The following is a 24,073-nucleotide window of genomic DNA, read 5'->3' on the forward strand; positions in this document are numbered from 1 at the left end:
AACTGCAGGAGCTGCACTGATCGGAAGCCAGGAGCCCAGGAGTTTCTTCTGGGTCTCCCATGTGGGTGCAGGGGCTCAAGGACTTGGGTCATCTTCCACTGCCCTCCCAGGCCATAGTAGAAAGCTGGATCAGAAGTAGAGCAGCTGGACCCGAACAGGCGCTCACATGGGATGCCAGCCCCGCAGGCGGTGGCTTCATCCACTACATCACAGCGCCAGCCCCCGTCATCTCCCTTCTTTTCTCAGTTTTCTTTCTCCCATAAGCAACAATGTGCACTGGAAGGGAGACTAGAGTGGGAAGGGAGGTAGTGTTGAAACATGCCATCATTGATTTTGTTGAGTTTTACTGGCAAACATTAGGGGTGATGGTTATCTGTGTTTCAATTAACCTTGTGGTCTGTGTCCCTCATGACCCAGGGGGTAGCCCCTGACTTCACCCTGGAGCATGTGACTCTGGGTAAGGACAAGGTCTCATGCAGACATTTGGAAGCAGCTTGCTCGAGGTTGGGTGTATTATTAAGGTCTGTCCGTAAACAGCAGGGTCTGAATCTTGGTAACCCATGGCAAGATTCCTAGACACCAGTGTCAGACTGGACGACTTCCAGGGTCAGGAAAGAGAAGGCCTCCTTTCGAGGCAAGAAAACAGCTGGACTCTTACTGCTAAATCCAAGAAGTGTTCATTAATAGCCTGACAGGACAGAGTTGCTTCAGGCTGTAAGGCCTCTTTGCTCTAATCACTGGATTTAGGATTAAATCAGTAATGCTTTAAGTGACAGAAAAGCTAGTGCCACAAAAAATAAGGGCCAGACTTACATGTAATAACCAGTAGCACATGATATACAGGTTCCTGGATCATCTGGAAAAAAAATGACAACAATGAAAAATAGCAATCACCGGGAGTTGGTCGCTCAGAAAAATGGACTTTGGAAAAGTTGTGACTTGAGAAGAATAATCATCTGGGATAGTTTCAAGAAACGTACTGTCCAGAAATGACATTTGAACAGACCGCACCATTTCTTAATTGGTAACAAAATGTACACTGTGATTTATCAGAGGTAGTAAAATAAGAGTTCTCATAAATACTTGGCTCTAAGCTTCAGGAGGAATAAGCCCAGCTACTGGGTCTTCAAATTACAGATCAACAACCACCCACGTCAGGAGCCTCCTGGCTCTCCTAATGTAGTCACGCCGAGCATTTCCACACGGAGACATCTGCAAGGAGCTACACGCTTCTGACCCTAACGGTAGGTTTTCCATGGGTTTCCCCCAAGGTCTGTGAATGGGAAGGAGTGTTCTATGGGAGGTGCTTTTGAAATCCAGACAATCATTTTTTACAATACGAGTACCTACCTCATGCTCTTCACTTCACAATCCTCTTAAAGCAACTGTGCTGTTCTCGTTAAGTATAATGATTCCAAGTGTCCCTATTGGCTCAGAGAAGCGTACTTTTCTATAGCTTTCAGGGAACTTAAGGAGAGAGACTTGCCATCTCAGCCCATTTCTCTCCCTCCTAACAATCCCTGGCAGGTGCAGCCCTTAGATCTAACAATCAGTGGAATCCTCTGACTTCTGGTCTGCAGTGCTTCCAAGAATCAGTTATCTGGGACAGAGTCTTCCTATGACCTGACCTACACTCCAGGCCTGCTCTTTTCATTTTAATAACAGGTGAAAAACAAGCTTCTTTTGAAAGCCTTTGTCTTGGTACATGAGATTTTATATCACCCTTTGAATTTTGCAAGTAATGTTCATTTTTTTTGAAGAAAGATTTATGTCTTTTATTTGAAAGGCAGAATTAGAGAGAGAGAGGAAGAGACAGAGAAAGAGAGAGAGAGAGAGAGATTCCATCCACTCATTCACTCTCCAAATGGTTGCAATGGCTGGAGCTGAGCCAGATTGGAGCCAGGAGCTTATTCTGGGTCTCCCACATGAATGTAAGGGCCCACTGTTTCTTCTGTTTTCCCAGGTGCATTAGCAGGTAGCTGGATCAGAAGTAGAGCAGCCAGGGCTTGAACTAGTGCCCATATAGGATGCTGGAATTGCCACAGCACTGACTACATATAACGTTCATTTCTAACAGGAATTGGACTCTATTTTGATCTATTTTGATTTTCTCAAAGGCTGCCTCCTGAAGTGGGGGTTTAGACAGCCACACCCAAGCTTTTGATCACTCGTTCATCTTGGATCCTGCTAGGGATGTTGCAAGGTGACACTATTATGTGTCAGACATAATACAACAAATACATTGCCCCAAAATAACAGAGGAAACATTTATACAAGAGGCTTTGTGAATTAAGCAGGGATCCTCAGAATGTTCTAGAAATAGCTTCATGATGTAGAAGGGAAACTAGCTACTTATTTCTAGTTTGAAGTCTTAACCCAGGCTTACCTGTCTTTTGAATTTGCATAAACACCACAACTCTCTGGATCCTGGCTACTGTAGGTATAGAGCTGGTTGGACAATATGGTTGTTTCAGACTCCTCAAAAGTCAAAGATTCTGAAATCGAGTCTAGCAGGAGTTGGCTAATTATGGCCCAACTCCAAGCTGAATCCAGCCTTGCCTATTCATTTATGCCTTGTGAATGAATGCTTTGATGCTGTAGTATCAGAGTTGAGTACTTGCAACAAAGCCTGAAAAAAATCTACTCTTTGCAGGCCTATAGAGTGACTACAGCACTAGCAACTCGTGACTTTGTCATGCTCATCTTTGTAAAGGGACACAAGTGTACATACAAGTACCTGAGCAACTGATCCCAGAATTCCTTTTGGAGAGAGAATCATTTATATTTAGGAAAACATCATGTTAAGCCACTTGGAGTAGAAGTTTAATTAGAAGAATTGAATGAGAGGCAAGATAACTAAGGCGGCAGAAGAGCCCTACCACAGAAGGCCATGATTTCCTCATGGGAGGGAAGTAATTTTTAATGTCTGAGTTAACAAGGCTTGGAATAAGATAACTAAAACAGGCCAGTGAGAAGAACCCCAAACCAGGCTAATTAGTGGAACAAGGAATCCAAAGCTGGATGTACTCATGAGGAAGAAAAGCTCTGCTGCTCTTAGAAATCTTGGGGAGGGCATGGGTTGAAGACCTGAATTCATTTTAAGGGGGTGCAGAGGCCACAGTGAATCTCCAGGTTCCACAAAGCTCATTCACTTCCCACTGTGAGACTATTCTTGCATCTATATTCCTTTCATTTCTATTCCTAAATAACTTTCTGCTCTTCGCCTTGCATTTAGGCAGCTCACTTTTTTCTGCCTGTCCCTGGTGAACATATTTGACTCTGACAGTTTTGCTAATTTGGCAAGGGCTAGGGAAATTCTAATCCTGTTCTCTAATGTTCTGGTCATCTCTCCCATCTAGGAACTTAATGAGATTGCTCTCTGCTCCTTTAAGCAGGTCACTGATGAAAATGTTAAACAGAACCAAGCCTCAGAAATGTGCATACCAACATAATCTTGAGTTCAGGGACTTTTCCAGCCCAGTTGCACAGTGAATTTGGTACCTTTACAACAGTTTGCATAAATGAATATTGCATAGAACAGGAACTGTGCCTTATAACAGCTTATGAATGCCCACTAGTTTTTCTCATTATTATCAGTTGTCCCACAGAGTGAGAATTCTTTAAAAAGACTTTTCCACCCCAGAAGATCCACACATCAGACACAAGCTAAGTGGATTTAGCTTGACCACTGAGAGGCAGCTGTTCTGGGATTAAGCAAGGAGGTAAAAATCCCAAACATAGAAGTTGACTCCAAGTCAACTTGGCATTCAGATGGTAAGGAGGGGTGGCCTAGGGAGAAGGATGAATTTTCCTGGCTTTTGGTGTGTGTGTGTGTGTGTGTGTGTGTGTGTGTGTAGGTGAGGATGGAGAGGGAATCTAAACAAGCTGGATTTGTTAACTGTCTTGTAAGGTGTTATCCAAGTAGGATGTTTAAATAGCTCTGGTTACTTGATCTTGTCAAACTTTTGAGGTGAGAGAACATATTTTCCACAAAGATGGGACACTTTCAGTTGGAATTCAGAGAGAGCCTCAGACATTTGGAAAGAGTCTTTCAGAAACAAAGGTTGACTTTCAGCTGCTCATATCCTGGATGAAGAGAACATGCGCACACATTCCTTGTTGTAATGAGGGTACAGTCTTCCTTCCATGAGAAAGCTTCCTTTCACTGTCTTGTTTTTGTGGGGTGGAGTGGGCAAGGCTACAAAGTCCACGCTGCGAGAGATTTTCATGCTCACCTCTGTCTTCTTCTCACTGTGTCTTTGAGGGCCACCTGTACTGGAATTCATCTGGAACTCACAGTGATGCCAATGCTAACCACCTTCTCTGGTCAGCTGACAGTCTCTGCTATTTTTTGCATTCTCAGTAAGACCTACAGATTTTTCCACTGGACATGGATGAATTAGGGCCATGGTAGTAGTAATGTACATCTTACCTATAGAATCTATTGGAAAATGGATATTTTAAACCTGATATGGAACTAAACAATTTCAAATATGCAGAAAAGAACGTTATTTCTTGTTTCTATAAACTTTGTGCCCCCTAATTCAGAATTCACACTAACATGCCTCTAATTTGTTTTTTTTTTTTTTTTCCAATTTTATTTTGCTTCTTGCAGGTTGATTCTCATTGAGGGGAGACAGAAAAAACTGAATCTTAAGGATAGCCCTTCAACATAGAATATTCATCTATGCATGCCAGAATTAAAATAGATTAGATATTTAATTCAGAGAGAATTGACTCTGCAAAACTATGGGAGAAAGTTGATTCTAGGGTGCTCCAATCCTACCTTTGGCTATTTCCTTCAAGCTTCTAGGAGTAGCATCCATACCCCCATGCTAGCAAGACCATGTTCTGTTACTCCATTGAAACTTGTCTGTCTTGTGTCTCATTGCTGCAAGTCCCTGCTCACTAGATTACTGGCTAAGATGATAGACTTATGACTCATGGACATGTTAAATTTGAGCCCCTGAGAGAATCCTAGGCTCTCACCTCTCAGTTTCTTCTCAGGTGTTCCAGACTCCCTAAGTTCTTCCTACCTTGACTCTGCTAGATCATATCTGTAGATGTTTCACAACACATTACCCAGTTCTTATATCCCAGCATACCCTGGATTCTTGCTTTTCCAGATGATCTCAACCTTTTGGTTCAGTCACTTTTCCTAGGCCAGTCCTCTGCATCCTAGCCTCTCCAAAATTTGGGGTTCTCTTTACCTTCCCAGGATTTGTCTTGACGAATGTGTCTATGCTTAGGCCAAGTGTTAGGTCAAAGTCATGCACCATTCATACTTCATAGATTTCTAGTGACAATTATTCTCTAAGTTATCAGTAGTAGAAAAGCAATAATATCTATATTTTTAAATGGATCCTTCCATTAGCTTAAGAAATTTAGCATGAATCCACAATGCACATATGTGCACATAAATTATTTATTATTTGTTATGTAGCAGTGCATGAGTACTTAAATATGCTGAAAAGATGTGCTAAAGTAGAAAATTAAAGAATATAACATAGAATACATGTGAACATGGCTCTGTTTTTATCTGTTGCCCAATGGATCATCTTGTACATCTCCCTTTGGAGACCAGTAACTCAGACCAAACCTAATGGAATGCCCCATGGAAACTAAAGAACTCACAGTTAACCTTGCAAAAGCAGGTTTTACATGTGGTTTTTTAAGGTCATAACTGGAAGTAGTGGTTCCTGATCAGGTCATTCATCTGCATGTGTGGATCTTCCACACTTGGCTTCCAGTCATTCATTAATTATACACAGGCTATTTGATTCTAATTAACTGTTCATCTAGCATTTTTGAGTTGAGAGATAAGTAGAAAGCATAGATAGAAATGAAAGTGTTTGAATGAGATAATTAGATTTCATGTTTTATGCCTTTCCATCATCACTCTCTATAGCTTTAGTACATAAAATTGTCTCTCAGAACAAAAGTTTTATATAAAAATAACTAGCGACTGTGTCTCAACAAAAACAGCCTGAAACTTCATCATTTGGGAAAAATTTTTAAAGAATCATTAACATTTTGTTTCACAAGAACATTGAATCTCATGGAAACATTTCCACGAAAGGCAGTTTGGAAAAGGATGATAACCTATAGCTTTCTTTAGGGTGTATGTGTATCTGTATGTAACATGTCTGTGTTGTCTGTGACATGGTATGACTTCATCAAAAATAAAAGGAAAATGCTAAAATGTTAACAGTAACCCCTGATCTTATGTATGTTTCTGTTTCCTTTACAAATGTGCAATGCAGAATTACTTAGGAAAAATGTTATTTAGCAAAGAAATAAAATGCCCAGGCTCTGCATTGCAGGCATCATTGGGGCCACGTGTTTGAAAGTGGCATCTTCCCACAGATGGCTTTGAGGGGGCTTGTCATTTGGTTATGCTCCTTACCCGCCCCCCCTTCTATATTCTCATCTTTCCATTCCTCTCTCTGCAATTCTTAATTCTACTTCACCAGGGAAGACTGGTGCTATTCTACAGGGTGAATATTCTACAGGGTGAATGAAAATAAGGGTGTGGTTAAAACAGGGACAGATGTTTGTACAATCTCCTTGGAAAAAACCCACTTTCAAAATGCATTGCTTTTCTGATAGGATTCTGCAAAGGAAGCAGATGAAGAAATGGGGTTATTCTTGGCTCTGCATCAGGCTCACTAACAAGACTGAGGGGTTGTCCTTGGGCCACAAATTCTGTAACAAGCCCCTTCCAAGCACCTGCAGCCTTACTGGAGAATCAGTAGAGGGTCCACCCCTACTGAGACGTGCCACTGCTGTCTTTGTGGGGACAGACAGCATCATAAGCAGCCCATATGTGAATTGTTTTGAGAGATAATTAAGCAAATTGTCAACATTGGATATCCTTCCAGAGTAAATATGTGCCCAGTTATTGGATGATGCCATACAATTTTGCAGGAAAGTCACTGACATTCTTCAGCCCACCCGAGTACATTGAACGGGGTAAGAGTTTTGTATGCCCAGAGAGTGCAACTAATTATAAGCTCCAAATAGCACTAAAAAGTAAAGTACATAATTCAAATGAGACTTGCCCTTAGAATTGCTTTAGAGAATTAACATTCAAATACAAAATGGAACCTCTGAGAGCTTTGCCAAGTAGAAGATTTTTCTGGAATGTTCAAGGGTGCTGGGATACAAAGTATTTGGTTGGGGACTGTTGATGATTTTCAATCATTTTGCCCTCATTGGTGGCCAAGGACAAGGAATAAATATTTGAATTGGCTGTATATGCAAGCAGTGCAGCTGATGATGGGGCACAACCCACTAGAGAGACACAGTAGTAGAAAGGACCTGAATAAATAATCAAAACCATAGTCTGTAAATGTTAGCTAAAAAAAGGCTCAATCCTCCACTGGACACTGGTCTGCTTCAAGTTTGGTGATCCCAACAATGGAATATCATAATGGGCAAGCTGTGGATTTCCATGCTCCCCTAGGTCAATGTGCAGGTAGAAGTGTTGAATGAGTGCATGCAACTGATTCCCACAAGGATCGCTCAACACAGTTGTACATTCATTCACATATGCATTTATTCTGAAGCTTACATTTTAGGGAAGACGATGCCATAGAAAAGAAACATTAGAGAATTACTCGAGTGCAGAGGAAATATAACTCTTTATTCAAAAAATGCATGGAAGAGACAAGCTCCATGAAGATAAGTGCTTTTGTTTTGTTTTGGTTTTCTGTGTCTCCAGCATTAACAGCATTGCCTATACGTAGCAGAGGCTCTGGAAATCTTGCATGAGGAAGAAAATGATATAAATAAGTCTATACATGTAGATGCAGGGTTATTAGGAGTGTGGAGAGGCAAAGAGGCAGGCTCTCATTAAAATGGATCAACAGAGAGAACACCCTTAAGAACTCACATCAGAATAGAAATCTGAATCATAACAGGGAGATAGCTACAGGGTTCTCAACCAGTGAAACTGTGACCTATTCTAGAAACATCAAGAAGGCCAGTGGGGCTGGAAAGAATGGAGAAGAAGGGAGTCATGATATAAGGCCAAGATCATGGGCAAGACCTGATCAAAGAGAGTCTCAAACTAGAAAAAGAGGCAATTCCAATCTGAGTAAGGGGGATCCAAGAGAAACACCTGCTGTGATCTGATTTTCTTTAAAAGACCACTGCACGTATTTTGCGGAAAATGACTTATTTAACTGTAAAAACTTATTAAATCCAGTGAAACTAGGATTCCATGGGACACTTCTTAAGGAATGTTCTAATAGAGAAATTGTTAGACGTAAACCAAGACTGTGGTTGCAGTAATAATTTGAGGGAAATTCTGAAGTAAAATAGAGATAAAATGACAAGGTGTGTGTGTGTTTGTGTAGTGGGAGTGGTAAGAGAGGATGACTGTAGGGCTGCTTGAGCAGCTGGGTGGATGGAAAAAGAGGATAACTCAGCAATGAAATAGACTTCGGAGTAACAAGCTCTTCACTGATCATGTACTATAGCCCATGCTCTACTTCGGAAATTATAAGGAGTATGTGCAGATTTAAAGGCAATCTCTACCCTCAAGAAATTTATAGTCTGGTGAGGGGACAATAATTAGCAAGGTTAATTATAGAGAAACCACAGTGTGGCAAATGATAGAGTGGGAAAACAAACCTCTAATCCAGCACACCACAGAAATTTGTTCAGGGCCTAAAAAAAGCAAGTTATGATTCCTCCACTTCTTTCTTCCCAGTTAATTGGACTTTTATTTATCTCTCATGATGGGAAGATCTCCTAATGTAGTTAGGATTGCCAAATAAAATGCAGGGCTGAGATAGGTACTCATGGACAACAGTTCTAGCATAAGAATGAATGAAAAATAAACTCGCCATAAGCAGGAGACAGTAAAAATATCACATTGGTCTTAGCCTTTGCATTGGGTAGATTAAAGCATAACAATAAAGATCTTCTGAGAACTTGTAACTACAAACTAAATATCATATATTTATAGCAAGAATTCATATTATTTTTATGTTGTGGAACATCTCAGAAGAAAGATAGTCTTACGTAAGTAGTGACCCAATGCAATTGACAGAAATAAATGAAAATCCTCTCTAGAGAACCGCAATCTTAACCCAGATATCAAAGTATTCTTGGGTAAATTTTCAGGGAAAATGGATATAGTTTAATAATGCAAACCACACAAGGAAAACAGTCACTATGACTGTCAGCAGAAATAACAGAATGCAAAATCAGACCCACAGAAACTACCTATCTTGAAATTATCTGGCATAGAATATAAAAATAACAAATATTCAATATTTTTAAATAAATAAAAAAACGGCCAGCGCCACTGCTCACTAGGCTAATCCTCCACCTGCGGCGCTGGCACTCCGGGTTCTGGTCATGGTTGGGGTGCCGTTTCTGTCCTGGTTGCTCCTCTTCCAGTCCAGCTTTCTGCTGTGGCCCGGGAGTGCAGTGGAGGATGGCCCAAGTGCTTGGGCCCTGCACCCGCATGGGAGACCAGGAGGAAGCACCTGGCTCCTGGCTTCGGATTGGTGCTGCGTGCCAGCCGTGGCAGCCATTTGGGGGGTGAACCAATGGAAGGAAGACTTTTCTCTCTGTCTCTCTCTCCCTCACTGTCTAACTCTGCCTGTCAAAAATAAATAAATAAATAAATAAGCATCTTAGAAATATAAAAGTAAGCAAGCAGTCTGGAAAAGAACCAAATCTAATTTCCATAACATAAACATTAAAAATTAGAATCTAAAACTCAGTGGGTAGATTAAACAATAATTTAGGCCTAACAGAAAGGGGATTAGTAAACTCAAAGACAGATATGAAGAAAAGATAGAGAACATTGTATGAGAACACAAGAGACCTTGAATAGCTAAAGCAATCTTACACAACAAAAACAAAGCCAGAGGCATCATAATACCTGATTGAAGACATACTATAGGGCAGTTATAATCAAAAGAATCTGGTATTGGCACAAAACAGATTGGTAGATCAATGGAACAGAATAGAAACTCCAGAAATCAATCCATGCATCTACAACCAATTTATCTTTGACAAAGGAGCTAAAATCAATCCCTGGAACAAGGACATTCTCTTCAACAAATGGTGCTGGGGAAATTGGATCTCTACATGCAGAAGTATGAAACCAGATTTCTATCTTACACCTTACACAAAAATCCACTCAAAATGGATCAAAGACCTAAATTTACAATCCAATACCATAAAATCACTAGAGAACATTGGGGAAACTGCAAAGTATTGGTATAGGCAAAGACTTCTTGGGAAAGACCCTAGAAGTACAGGCAGTCAAAGCCAAAACTGGCAAATGGGATTACATCAAGCTGAGAAGCTTCTGCACTGCAAAAGAAACCCTCAGCAAAGCAAAGAGGCAACCAACAGAATGAGAGAAAATATTTGCAAACTACACAACTGATAGAGGGTCAACATCTAGAATCTACAAAGAGCTCAAGAAATTCAACTACAAAACAAACAATCCAGTTAAGAAATGGGCAAAGGGGGCTGGCACTGTGGTTTAGCTGGTAAGGTCGCGCTTGCAGTGCAAGCATCTCATATGGGTGCCAATTTGAGTCCTGGCTGCTCCACTTCTGATCCAGCTCTCTATTATTGTCTGGGAAAACAGTGGAGGATGGCCCAGTCCTTGAGCACATGTATGGGAGACCTGGAAGAAGCTCCTGGCTTAGGATTGACCTAGCTCCAGCTGTGGCAGCCTTTTGGGGAGTGAACCAGTGGATGGAGGACCTCTCTGTCTCTCTCTGCCTCTGTCTCTCTGTAACTGCCTTTCAAATAAATAAATAAATATTTACAAAAAAAAAAAAAAAAGGAACGGGAAAAGGACTTGAACAGGCATTTTTCAAGAGAGGGAATTCAAATGGCCAACAAACACTTGGGAAAAATGCTCAGGATCACTAGCCATTATGGAAAAGGAAATCAAAATCACAATGAGGTTCCAGTTAGAATGGCTATCACACAGAAAATAACCAATGACAAATGCTGGCAAGGATGTAGGGATAAGGTACCCTGGTCGCTATTGTTGAGAATGTAAACTGGTGCAGCCACTGTGGAAGACAGTATGAGATACCTCAGAAATTTGAAAATAGACCTAACAAATGATTCAGTCATCCCACTCCTGGGAATTTACCCAAACCGAAAGATATCAGCACCTGAAAGAGTTATCTGTACCCCCACCTTCACTGTAGCCATTGTAGCACAATTCACGATAGCTAAGATATGGAATCAACCCAGATGCCCATCAGCTGTTGACTGGATAAAGAAATTGTGGTATATATTACACTATGGAATACTACTTAAGTGTAAAAAAAATATGAAATCCTGTCTTTTACAATAAGATGGATGCAACTGGAAACAATTATACTTGGTGAAATAGGCCAAAGACAGATATCATATGTTTTCCCTGATCCCAGGTAACTAATAGAGTACCTTAAAAGTAATGTATTGGAGTGAAATAGACATTTTGAGATTCAATGATTGTTTATAGTTCTTGTCTCTTCTGTTGTAGAACAGTGTTTTTTTTTCTCTTCATACTATTTGTTGAACTCTTTTACTTAGAGTAGGGTTAACTATATGATCATTAAGTATACTGGAAATAGATCTTTGTAAATGTTAAGAGTGGGAATGCAAGGGGGCAGGAAGGGTTGGAGCATTGGCAGGAGGAAGGGTAGGGGGAGAAGTGCCACTATGTTTCTCAATCTGTATATATGTAATATATGAAACTTGTATAACTTAAATAAAATTTTTAAAACAATAGAGAACAGTCAAGAGTGGCTAAGAGATGGAGTTAAAATGGGCAGGTCTAAGAAATGTCAGCTTTCTAAAAATGAGATAATTGACAGAATTGGAAATAGGTAACATTCAGAGAATAGAAGCCTGATAACTGAGGGTTATCTCCAGCAAATCATTCTGGTTTTCTGGTTAAGGTAAAGACAGAATATTTCCATTGAAATCAAAGTAATTTAAGAACAAACTGAGAAGATAAATAGATACTAAAATAACAATACAGGAGGCCCAAAGATGTAAGATACAATTAAAAACAAGACTGCCTGGGAAATCTCCAGAATCATTAAAAACACTCAACCATTAGTTCCAAGAAGCAGCACAAATATATATGTTATTTTTGTGCACAAAGATTCATCACAGTGAAGTTGTGGAAAACCAAGGAGACGAACAGGTAAGCCTGTGGGTAAGGATGATGAGACATAGTGTGTAAGAAGAAAGAAAACACCTTGAGAAGAAGACTTGAAAATCTGGTCATTTTAGGGAGACATGAAATAGTGGCAGAAATTGCTTTGAAATCTTGCTGAAGATCTGGACTCATTTATTATACAACCAAGAGAGAACTGAGGCCCAAATTCCAGCTCGGCCATCCTAAGTGCTTGAAATAATTTTGTTTGTTTTGAGTGCCATAATTATTCTCATAGAATGAATCTTCTCTTCTGAACTTCCAATAACCTCTGCTTGAATTAATCCTGCAGCTATTATCCAGATGGGGTACAGTGTATTGTTAATGAACTGCCCTAGTTAGGGAATAGATCCCATTAATCTCTAACTGTAGTGTCTAGTATTTTGTTAAGCATTAATTCACTCCTTCCACAAACATTTTTAGTGCTACAACATGCTGTGGCTACAGTGGTGACTAATTCCTAGCATGATATGGAATTCAGGGTAAGGGGAATCTCAGGTAGGGAGTTCAGCAAGTAAAAAGATACTGCAATGGGGCTGGTGTTGTGGTATAGCTGGTAAAGCTGCCACCTGCAATGCTGACATCCTGTATGGGCACCGGTTTGTGTCCCAGCTATTCCACTTCTGATCCAGCTCCTTGCTAATAGCCTGAGAAAAGCAGCAAAAGATGCCCCAAGTGTTTGGGCCTTGCCACAGACCCAGGTGAAGCTCCTGGTTCCTGGCTTCAGCCTGACTCTGCCCTGGCTGTTGCATTGATCTTGGGAGTGAGCCAGTGGATAGAATATCTCTTCTGTCTCTCTCTCTTTCTTGCTCACTCTTTCAGAGAAATACATACATATATAAATAAATAAATAAATCTGTAAAAACAAAACAGAAACAGAAACTTTTATGTAAGAAAAAAGATGCTGCAATGGAGGTGGGCATTTGATGCAGTGGTTAACATACCTCTTGGAACACCCACATCCCACACAAGAGTACTGGGGTTTGAGTCTTGGCTCTGCTTCTAATTCCAACTTCCTGCTAATGCACACCCTGGGAAGCAGCAGGTGATGGCTCAAGTACTTGGATGCCTGCCATCTAGGAACAATGAGTTCTAGGTTCCTGGCTTTGGCCTGGCCCAGCCCTGGCTGCTATAGGCATTTGGAAAGTAAACCAGTACATGGAAGATTTCCATCTGACTGTCTGACTGTCTCTCTCTGTTGCTCTCTCACTCTCTCAGTCTCTATACATTTTAAGTAAATAAAAACAAATAGATTTTTTAAAGATTTATTTATTTATTTGAAAGTTACACAGAGAGAGGCAGAGAGAGAGAGAGAGGTCTTCCATTAGATGGTTCACTCCTCAGTTGGCTGCAATGGTAGGAGCTGTGCCAATCTGAAGCCAAGAGCCAGGAGCTTCTTCCAGGTCTCCCACGTGGGTGCAGGGGCCCAAGGACTTGGGCCATCCTCTACTGGTTTCCTAGACCATAGCAGAGAGCTAGATCAGAAGCGGAGCAGCCGGGTCTCAAACTGGTGCCCATATGGGATACCGGCACTTCAGGCTCTTCAGGCTAGGGCGTTAACCCGCTGTGCCACAGGACTGGCCCCACAAATAGATAAATTTTAAAAGGTATTGCAATGAATGATATGTGATTGATGTTATGCACAGGATTTTGAACAATTTGCTAAGAAGAGACTAGCAGTTTCCAAACTAGGGTGCATGTGTGCATGTTTGGGGGGGGTGCAATCAAAGACAGGTTCCATGACAGTGAAGGCTTCAGTGAGACCTGCAAGATGAATTACAGGGAGAAGGATGCAGAGAGCATAGAAAAGGGAAGAAAGGCATTCCTTGCGGGAAAGCCTGAAGGTAGGAGAGCTAAATCTATGGGGATAATTCCTTTAGTAAAGGGTTCAAGAGACTCACTTTCAAGAAATTATACAGCAAGTGTTACATGATCTTGTCAGAAGAGAGCACAGTTGTCCTGACTTTAAAAACAGAATTTTGGGGGCTGGTGCTGTGGCATAGTGGGTAAACCCGCACTTGCAGTGCTGGCATTCCATATGGGCGCCGGTCCAAGTCCTGGCTGCTCCACTTCCAATCCAGCTCTCTGCTATGGCCTGGGAAAGCAGTAGAAGATGGTCCTAGTCCTTGGGCCCCTGCACCTGTGTGGGGGACCTGGAAGAAGTTCTTGGCTCCTGGCTTCAGATCGGCACAGCTCCGGCCATTGTGGCCAATTGGGGAGAGAACCAGCGGATGGAAGACCTTTCTCTCTCTCTCTGCTTCTCCTTCTCTCTCTGTGTAACTCTGACTTTCAAATAAATAAATATTTTTTTTAAAAAAGCAGATTATTTTTTAAGATAAAAAGATGGGGAAGTACCAAAATGGATTGCGGAGTTTGAGGTAGCTGGAGTAAAAAGTAGATGTTGGGATTTAAGAAAGTGAGACTGGAAAGAGAAGGTTGAAGAGACCTGTGCCTGAAACAGGAAGAAGTGTTTATGTCATGATTGGGAGCACAGACTTATGGAAGGCCATGGCGAATACATGCCGTTATAGGCAGTTGCAGTCATTAGGTTTAACTTTTAGCAAGGATGTCATTACTGTAGCATATAGAATGGATTTTGAGAGCAGGACAGTCTATAAACTGGAAATAGGGCCTCCAGTTAGAAACCCATTGCAGTACCAAAATGAATTACATCAGTAGCCAGAACTAAAGTGGAGTTGGTGAAATAGAGACAGATAAAAAGAGAAGATATGTAGGGAATAGAAATGCCTTGGAGACTACAAGGGGTTGAATTGTGTTCTTCCAAATGATACATTCTCAAAGTATTTTTACCTGGTATCTATGAATGTAATCTTTTGGAAACATAGTCTTTGAAGATGTCATCAAGATCAGGTCATATTGGATTAGGACGAGCCCTGAGCTGAATTGAATGGTTCATTTCCATACAAAATGAAAACACAGACACAGAGTCCCAGGAGAAAGACCATCATGAAACCATGGAGGAAGAGATTGGAGGGATGGAGCTGTAAGCCAGAGTGCCGGGGGTTGCCAGCAAACACGCACAGTTAGGACCAGCAAGGAAGGATCCCCCTCAGGGCCTCCAGAAGGAAGCAGCTCCCTTAACATCCATTTGGTTCTGGATTGGAGAGAAAAATTTGATTGATTATTACCTTTTTATTTATAACAAAGCCCAGAGGCAGAGCTGTTATAACAGAGCTTTATAACAAAGCCCACAGAAATGAGCTGTTTCCTAGAATTTGGCTTGAGCAGCTGAGTGGTGCTGTCTCTGGAGCCAGGAAGCCAGTAGTGGGAGGCGGGGATGGAGGTGGAAGATGACCACACATAGGAGGTGCTCAATATGTTTGTTAGGTTGAAAGGGATCCAACCTCCTCATTTTAAGGATGCAGGATCTGAGACCCAAGACACTTTAGTTACTTTCCAGGGCTACACAGATTTGGGAACTTCTGTTCTAGGAATTCCAAGTCACTTTTCCGTCTCCTCTCTGCACTGCCTCTATTACAGAGTGCATACCCTGGCTTAATACAAATAGTCATACACTGTATTACACTTGCTTAGTATGGTGCTCAAGACCATTGGTTAGTCAAACCCCTCATCGTATTTTCAACTACTGACTGTCTGTCTAGGTTGTAGGCACTCGGACACTTCAGCTGGGCCTGGTGCCAATAGCCTTTCACCAGGTGTTTACCCACATCATCGAATTAAGAACCCTCCACCCCGCACATAAGAGGTCCCCAGAATATTTCATCACTGCAGTTTTTATTTGAAGACCTGGTTTTGAATCTCCAGTCTATTCAGGATACTGTGCCAACGGTGAACCGCCTGGAGCAAATCAAAACAATGCTTTGGATACTGAAATAAATGACCAGTGCTGCAGGAGCAGGCAGGAGAAGCCGGAGGAACGGGGCATGCAGTCCCACTGAAACCATGGTTTTTGATTGCCCTCCATTCAGAAAACAAGAGAAGGTTACGGCAAGCACAGCCTTTCATTTGCTGACTGCTTAGGTGCCTTTCACAATCTTAGCACCCAGGGAAAGTCTCCAAATAAATGTATTGTTGGAAAAAAGGAAAATGAGACAACATGCATTTCTCTCCCCTGCTGCTTATCCAGAAAAAAATTGCTGAAAACCAAGATCTGTTCTCCAGCAGACATACTTTCTGATCTTCGCAAACCAGAGGTTTGGACAAGCAAACTAGGACTACGTAAACAAGCCCTGGTATTTGGGCAGGGGGTGGGGGGAAGCCCAAGAGCGTTCATGTGTGATTTGCTATTAAAAAAAAAAAAGTTGCTCATATTTTGAAAAAGATATTTTGAAAGAATCTGCCTATTCATCATCAGGCATATTTTAAAGAAGTGATGTTTTCTTTTGTGTATCTTCAAGTTGCTATAGCAACTGGATAACTTTCTACTCATTAATCAGGAGGCACCAGCCAGAGAAGCTATCCGTTCTGCTCAGATCCGGAGTCTGTGCCGATAGCTCTACCTTCTTAAAACTGCACACATTGTGGAAATAGTTTCCTTCATAAATGTTTCTTTTGATCTGAGAGGTTTTTGTAGTCAATGTATGATTTATTGCTACATATTTTCTTGTCTGCGTTATTTGATAGCGTCCATGGAATACTAGATGCGTTTGGATTGCTTCTTTCTCTTTCCTCCTGTACTTTTTATTTCTGACAGATATGGGGGGTTCTGCTGAGTCTCCAGGGTTATGTGGTAAATGATACAGAAACCTTTTCACTTGTTCTTATGTATACCGCAGACCAGAAGTGCCAGGCAGTTAAAAATAGAATAAAACAGGTAAAACTATCTCAGTTCTCATTAGGAACACTTGGACCCGCTGAAACTCTGTAATGATTGATCAGTGCAAGTCTTAATCATTTGACCACCTAAGGTTTTACAAAGTGGCCATCTTTTCTGGGGCACATATATACTTTCTTTTTTTTTTTTTTTTTTTTTTTTTTTTTGACAGGCAGAGTGGACAGTGTGAGAGAGAGACAGAGAGAGAAGGTCTTCCTTTTGCCGTTGGTTCACCCTCCAATGGCCGCCGCTGCAGCCGGCGCACCGCGCTGATCCGATGGCAGGAGCCAGGATCCAGGTGCTTTTCCTGGTCTCCCATGGGGTGCAGGGCCCAAGCACCTGGGCCATCCTCCACTGCACTCCCTGGCCATAGCAGAGAGCTGGCCTGGAAGAGGGGCAACCGGGACAGAATCCGGCGCCCCAACCGGGACTAGAACCCGGTGTGCCGGCGCCGCATGGTGGAGGATTAGCCTATTGAGCCACGGCGCCGGCCTGCACATATATACTTTCTAAATACTTGGTTTGTGTGGCAACAGCTGCATGGCTGTGAATGCCATATGTAATCCTTTGCAGAAATGATTTGTTATCCAGCACAGTGTTGACTCACGTTATGTTTAAAGGAATCAAAAGAATTTGCATCAAAGTCTGGCTCACCTCAAGTTTGCGTGCAGTAATAGGTTGGAGGTCTGCAGAAGATGACTTCTCCAGGTGGGGTTACCCCTGTGGACATCTCTCCCCACCTGCTCCATTTGACTGTGGTACCTGCCTGGCATCTGTAGATATGTGAATTTATTTTATTCTATTTTTTTAAAAAATAGTAATTTATTTGAAGGGAAAAGTGAGAGGGGGAGGGAGAGGGAGAAGAAGAGGGAGAGGAAAAGGGAGAGTGGGAGTGAGAGCAAGAGCAAGAGCGAGAGCGAGCGAGTGAGAGTGAGAGAGAGATCTTCCTTTTGCTGGTTCACTTCCCAAATGGCCACAACAGCACAATAGCCAGAGGTGGTCAAGGCGAAGCTAGACAACTGAAACTCCATTCAGATTTCCCTCATGGGTAGCAGGGATTCAATCACTTGGGCCGTTCTTTGCTGCCTCTCCAGGCACATTAGCAGAGAGCTGGATCAGAAGTGGAGTGGCCGGGACTAGAACCTGCGCTTTGAAATGGGACGCTGCCGTTGCAGGTGGCAGCTGAGCTCGCTGCGCCACAGCGCTGGCCAGGAGGCATGCATTGAGAACCATTGATCTTGATCAATTTTCACCCCTCCCCAGGTTTTGCAGGTAAAGCAACTGAGATGTAGACATTTTCAGAGACTTGGCCAAAGCCAAATAGCTCATTAATGGTGGCTAAAGACCAAATCTGTTTTAGTGACCACTAGCTAGTATTTCTTGTCTTCTGAAGATCAACACTATGCCCATCAGTGTTTTTCCAAAAGTGGCAACTTTTCAAGGTTTTTCAAATGTAATATGTTGACCTGAGAGCTAAGAATTATGAACAAGGTGAAAGAAAGTTCGAGGGAACATTATGAGCACAAAACTGGTTTATCTAAAGAAGGTAGTGAGAGATTGGAAATGTGTTTTATGTTATTTGCTCCTCCAACAATTAAAGGTACACATCCTGTCTCCAGTGCATATCAGTGTATCCACCTCTCCACCCCACATATTAGAGTATTTACAAAGGAGAAATGTGTGTGTGTGCGTGCATGTGCACACATGCTTTACTGCTCTAAAGAAGCAGTATTCTTCCATTTCTGAGAGCCCTTCTTCTTGTATTCATTCCCAAAGAGAACAAAAATTCATAAATAAATCCTGTTTGTTTGGAAGCCACAGCAGATAGGAAACTTGGCCATATAAGAGAACTCAGACTGTGGTAATACTTAATCTAAACGATTCATGGGGAAACAAAACCATTACAATAATAAAAATAAAAGCTTAGCACCTGCCAATGAAGCAGGCCACCACTGAGATATTATGTCTTGCCAGGCTGAGAGATGCTCTGCTTTAGTGCCCACAATGGCCCTTACGCAGGAGCTTTGTGATAAGGGAGAAAAGATTCCAGGGAAAGGCCAAATACCCACTCTCTACAAAGCCAAGCCCCTCTTCCTAATGAGCCTCATGTGACCACCCTAACAGCATTCCAGTGGCACTTAGTTCTGAAAACAAGAGGGATTTCACAGTATGATTACCTCAACACAATAACACAAAAAGTAGAATGCAGGCTAACAATTATCTGCTGAGTTTGGGGAGGGCTTTGCCCCACCATGAACTACCTTAAATTGGCTGCTTATCTAGTCTATAATCCTTTCTGATAATTGCTGGCCATCTCTCCCCTTCATTTCAAGTTTTATGGGCCTGATTGTTGGGGGAAGGCTCTTCTATTTTCCTTCTCTATGGTATGGGAACACCCAGGACCATTTGCAGGCTCACTTAGAATAAGAGCTCCGTTTTACAGGGCTGGCCAATTGCAGTCTCTCAGACACTACAAAGATTCTTTCCCCAACGCCATTGTTCTTCTGGGCAGTTCATAGCCCTCCAGGGGCTTTCATTCATGTTGAAAGGTGATAAGCTATTTTCAAGACATGGGTAATCATAGTAATTCAGCATTTTTCCTTATTAGCACCTCTGAATGAGGGACGGTGTGCTGAAGCCATGCTGTCTCTTTTTTTCTAGGTTTAGAGCTTTTGTGCTCTGGATGGGCTATGTTGTTAGTCCAAAGGGATTCAATGAAAGAGCATCCACCAATCTTTCTAATGGTCACAAATTACACTGATGAGACTGCTCAGCATTTCTTTCTTTGCTTTGAGAGAAGCCACCAGTCTGGCAGCAAAGCCGTAGTTACCTTCATGTCTGCTTCTTGAGACGCTATTGAATTAGAGGTGCACATGTGGATGCCTAAGTGCCTGAGTGTTCATTCTTGGCGATGGGGCCATTTTCCAAATCCTAGATACATTTTAGGTTTCTCCAGTGTTTTCTGAGATGTCTGGCGCTGATAGAGGGGGGAGTGAGCTTGACCGCAGAAGCCTCATATATTTTGGCATGTAAAGAGAGGGCAGTAGCATTCAATTTCTATAAGAATGCCGCTATGAACACCCATGTTCTTTATAACACTGTGAAAGATGAAGGGGCTTACTTTGTGATGGGAATTAAATAGGCATTCACTTAGAGACACTGGAAACACCTGTGATTTCCTCAAACCACCATGATCCCTCCTTTGAGCTCATTACTGACAATTACGTCTACAACTTGTAAGTACATATAATTATTTTTTACATTAGACTAATTACTTCATTCATCTAACACTTTTGCTAACAGCATTGCCACATTTTTGAGGAAATATATTTATTCAGACTATTAGATGGGTATTTCTAAGCACTATACTAGTGTTTCATTGTCTAAGAATTCTAGCATTTAAAACTATGGGATTATTCAAACATTGAACTTCTCTTTAACCAAGGCTTACATTTAATGAGCCTAAAAGGAAGTTTGAAGACATTTTCTGTCTTTATGGTAATTTTGAAAGCTATAAGTCTGCAAGTCCAAATAATGGACAGATATAACTATCAGGAAGATTATAAATCAGAAGGCAAACTTGTGGCTTAAATGTGCACCAAGTACAAAAAATTATTTCTCTTTGCTGTATTGAAAGCTTGGGTATTTTCTTTAACTTTAATTGAGAAAACTTCAAACTTATGAAAAGTTGCAGGGCCAGGCACTTTGGTGCAGCAGGTTAAAGCCCTGGCCTGAAGTGCCGGTATCCCATATGGGCACCGGTTCTAGTCCTGGCTACTCCTCTTCCGATCCAGCTCTCTGCTATGGCCTGGGAAAGCAGTGGAGGATGGCCCAAGTCCTTGGTACCCTGTACCTATGTGGGAGACCTGAAGGAAGCTCCTGGCTCCTGGCTTTGGATTGGCGCAGCTCCAGCCATTGCAACCATCTATGGCGTGACCAAGTGGATGGAAGACCTCTCTCTCTGTCTCTACCTCTCTCTGTAGCTCTTTCAAATAAATAAAATAAATCTTCAAAAAAATTGCAAAACTATGACATTTATCCTTTATTCAGATTCATCTATTGTTAACATCTGCCACAACTGCTTTATAATTTTCCCACTTCTTTTCACTCCCTCTGTGACTATCTCTAATATATATATTATATTCACATAAAACATATAAAAATATTTAATATTTTATGAACCATTTGGAAGAAAGATGCATTTACCGTGGCCTTTTGTCCCTAAATATTTCAGTGTACATTCTCTAAGAATAAGGATATTCTCTTACAGAACCATACAATACAGTCATATTTCAGAAAATTTCAGTTCCAGGAAATTCAACATTAATAAACAATTCATCTAATCTTCCATCTACAGTCCAAAGTCTTTCGATGACTTATTCACGTCTAATGGGATTCATTCTGGGATCAGGCATTGCACCCTGCAGTTGTCTTGCCTTTAGTCTCCTCTAGCTAGTCCAGAACAGTTTGTGGGCTCTTCTTTGTCTTTGGTAACACTGACATTTTTTAAGGGCAACAGTTTACTTATATATTTATTTTATTTGCTTACTTCAGAGAGGAGGGGGAAAGAAAGGAAGGGAAGCAGGGAGGGAGGGAGAGAGAGAGAAGGAGAGAAAGAGAGAAAAAGGGCTTTCATCTGCTGGTTCACTTCACAAATGGCCATAAGAGCCAGGGCTGAACCAGGCAGAAGCCAGGAGCCCAGAACTCATTCTGGGTCTCCCATGTGGGTGACAGGGACTCAAATAGTTGAACTAGCATCTGCTGTCTCCTGGGTTGGGCGTTATCAGGAAACTAGATTGGAGGTGGGGTAGTCAGGACTTGCAGCAGGCACTTTGACATGGGATACAGGTGTCCCAAATGATGATTTAACTGCTGCATTGAATGCCTGCCGCATTGTAGTAGTTCTTTTTTAAATTGCTGCAAAAACAAATTATCACAAATTTAGAAGCTTAAAATATAAAAACCTGGGGCTGGCATTGTGGTGCAGCAGGTTAAGCCACTGCATGGGATGCTGGTATCAGCATCAGAGGACCAGTTTGAGTCCAGGCAGCTTCACTTCCAGTCTGATCCCTGCTAATGCACCTGGGAAAGCAGCAGATGATGGCCCAAATACTTGGGCCCCTGCCACTCACATGGAACACCTGTATGATGTTCTGGGCTCCTGACTTTGTCCTGGACCACCCCCAGCTATTGCTGCAGGAACCAGTGGGTGGGAGATCTCTCTGTCTCTCTGTCTCTCTCTCTCGTTTGGCTTTTCAAACAAATAAATCTTTAAAAAAAAAAAAACACAAAAGTATATCATTTTACAGTTCCACAGGGTGAAAGTCTAGTATAGGTCTCACTGGGCTAAAATCAGAGGGCATCAGGGCACAGTCCTCCCTGGAGCTCTGGGAGAGGATCTGCTTTCTTGCCCACTGGGGTTGCTAGCGGGTTTACCTGCTTGCAGTTGTGGGTCTAAGATGCCCATTTGCTGACCATCAGCTGAGGGTGTACCCTGCTTTCAGAGGCCACCAGTGTTTTGTGGCTTGAGGTTCCCTTCTACCAGATTCGCAGTTGGCAGTGACGGTGTCTCCATCTGTCCCTTCTCTCTCATTGCAGCAGCAAATGTGCTCTGATTTCAAGGGCTCATGTGCCTGAATTCAGTCTAGGATAATCTCCCATCACAAAATCTTTAACCTTCACCACATCTTCAAGTCCCATGTGCTGGGTAAGAAGTATATTCATAGGTTCTGAGGATTACTGAATGGCATCTTTGGGGCCCATTATTTTGCCTACCACAAAGATTATGTCACTGAATATTCTCACAAGTGCTATGAGGAAGATACTGAAAATATCCCCCATTTATATGTGGATGCTGAACTTAAGTGATCTTTCCAGAACCACACAACCAACCTCTTAGCACTGTAGGGTTCATCTAATCTGGGGGATTTAAAAGTTGACTTTAGCATGACAATCCTTTAACAAATGAAAACATATGTCTAATAGCTCTGGCTAAAACTTCCAGAACTATATTGAATAGCAGACTAACTGAGCACCAAAGGGGAAACCTGTTGAAGTAAAATGGACACTAAGAGAAACAATGACTTGATCAGCCCTTGTCCTGACTGTTGATGTACAATGTAATACTTTATCCCTTTTAGTATTTTTTTTTGTTCTTGTACTATTAGTTGAACTCTGTAATTAACACACAATTATTCTTAGGTGTTTAAATTTTAACTAAAAGTGATCCCTGTTAAATATAAGAGTGAAAATAAGAGAGGGAGGAGATGTACAATTTAGGACATGCTCAATTGGACTTGCCCAAATGGTGGAGTTAGAAATGTACCAGGGGATTCCAATACAATCCCATCAAGGAGGCATGTACCAATGCCATCTCACTAGTCCAAATGATCAATTTCAGTTCACAATTGATCACACTGATAGGTCTAAGAGTCAAAGGGATCACACAAACAAGGCTAGTGTCTGCTAATACTAACTGATAGAATCAAAAAGGGAGAGAACGATCCGACATGGGAAGCAGGATACACAGCAGACTCATAGAATGGCAGATGTCCTAAATAGCACTCTGGCCTCAGAATCAGCCCTTAAAGCATTCGGATCTGGCTGAAGGGCCCATGAGAGTATTTTAGGCATGGAAAGCCAAGACATTCTAGGAAAAAAAAAGAAGACCTAAATGAAATATCTCTGTGAGTGAGATCCCAGTGGAAAGAACAGGGCCATCAAATAAGGAGGTACCTTTCTCTGAAGGGAGGAGAGAACTTCCACTTTGACTATGACCCTGTCGGAATAAGATCAAAATTGGCGAACTCAAAAGGCTTCCATAGCCTTGGCAACCCATGACTAGAGCCTAGGGAGATTACTGACGTCATAAACAAGAGTGTTAAAGTGTTAAGTCAACAACAGGAGTCACTGCGTACTTACTTACTTCTCATGTGTGATCTGTCCTTAATGTGTTGTCCAATGTGAAGTAATGCTATAACTAGTACTGAAACAGTATTTTACACTTTGTGTTTCTGTGTGGGTGCAAACTGATGAAATCTTTACTTAATATATACTAAATCGATCTTCTGTATATAAAG

At 41.7% G+C, this 24,073-nt stretch overlaps 1 protein-coding gene across 3 annotated transcripts in view; it reads right to left on the minus strand.

Moving 5' to 3' along the window:
* Window positions 1-24,073, minus strand: part of PCSK5 (proprotein convertase subtilisin/kexin type 5) — a 442,208-nt gene that overhangs the window by 43,460 nt on the left and 374,675 nt on the right. For all 3 annotated transcript variants that reach the window (XR_001793338.4, XM_089336653.1, XM_051858772.3), the window contains one exon: window positions 814-856. Coding sequence is in view for 2 of the 3 variants with exons in the window: in XM_089336653.1 (XP_089192779.1) it covers window positions 814-856 (43 nt within the window). In the remaining variant the exon portion in view is untranslated. The remainder of the gene's footprint in view (window positions 1-813; window positions 857-24,073) is intronic.

Source organism: Oryctolagus cuniculus, chromosome 1 (genome assembly GCF_051225735.1).
Source record: "Oryctolagus cuniculus isolate XC-2025 breed Fujian yellow rabbit chromosome 1, ASM5122573v1, whole genome shotgun sequence".
In the NCBI taxonomy this organism is placed as follows: Eukaryota; Metazoa; Chordata; class Mammalia; order Lagomorpha; family Leporidae; genus Oryctolagus; species Oryctolagus cuniculus.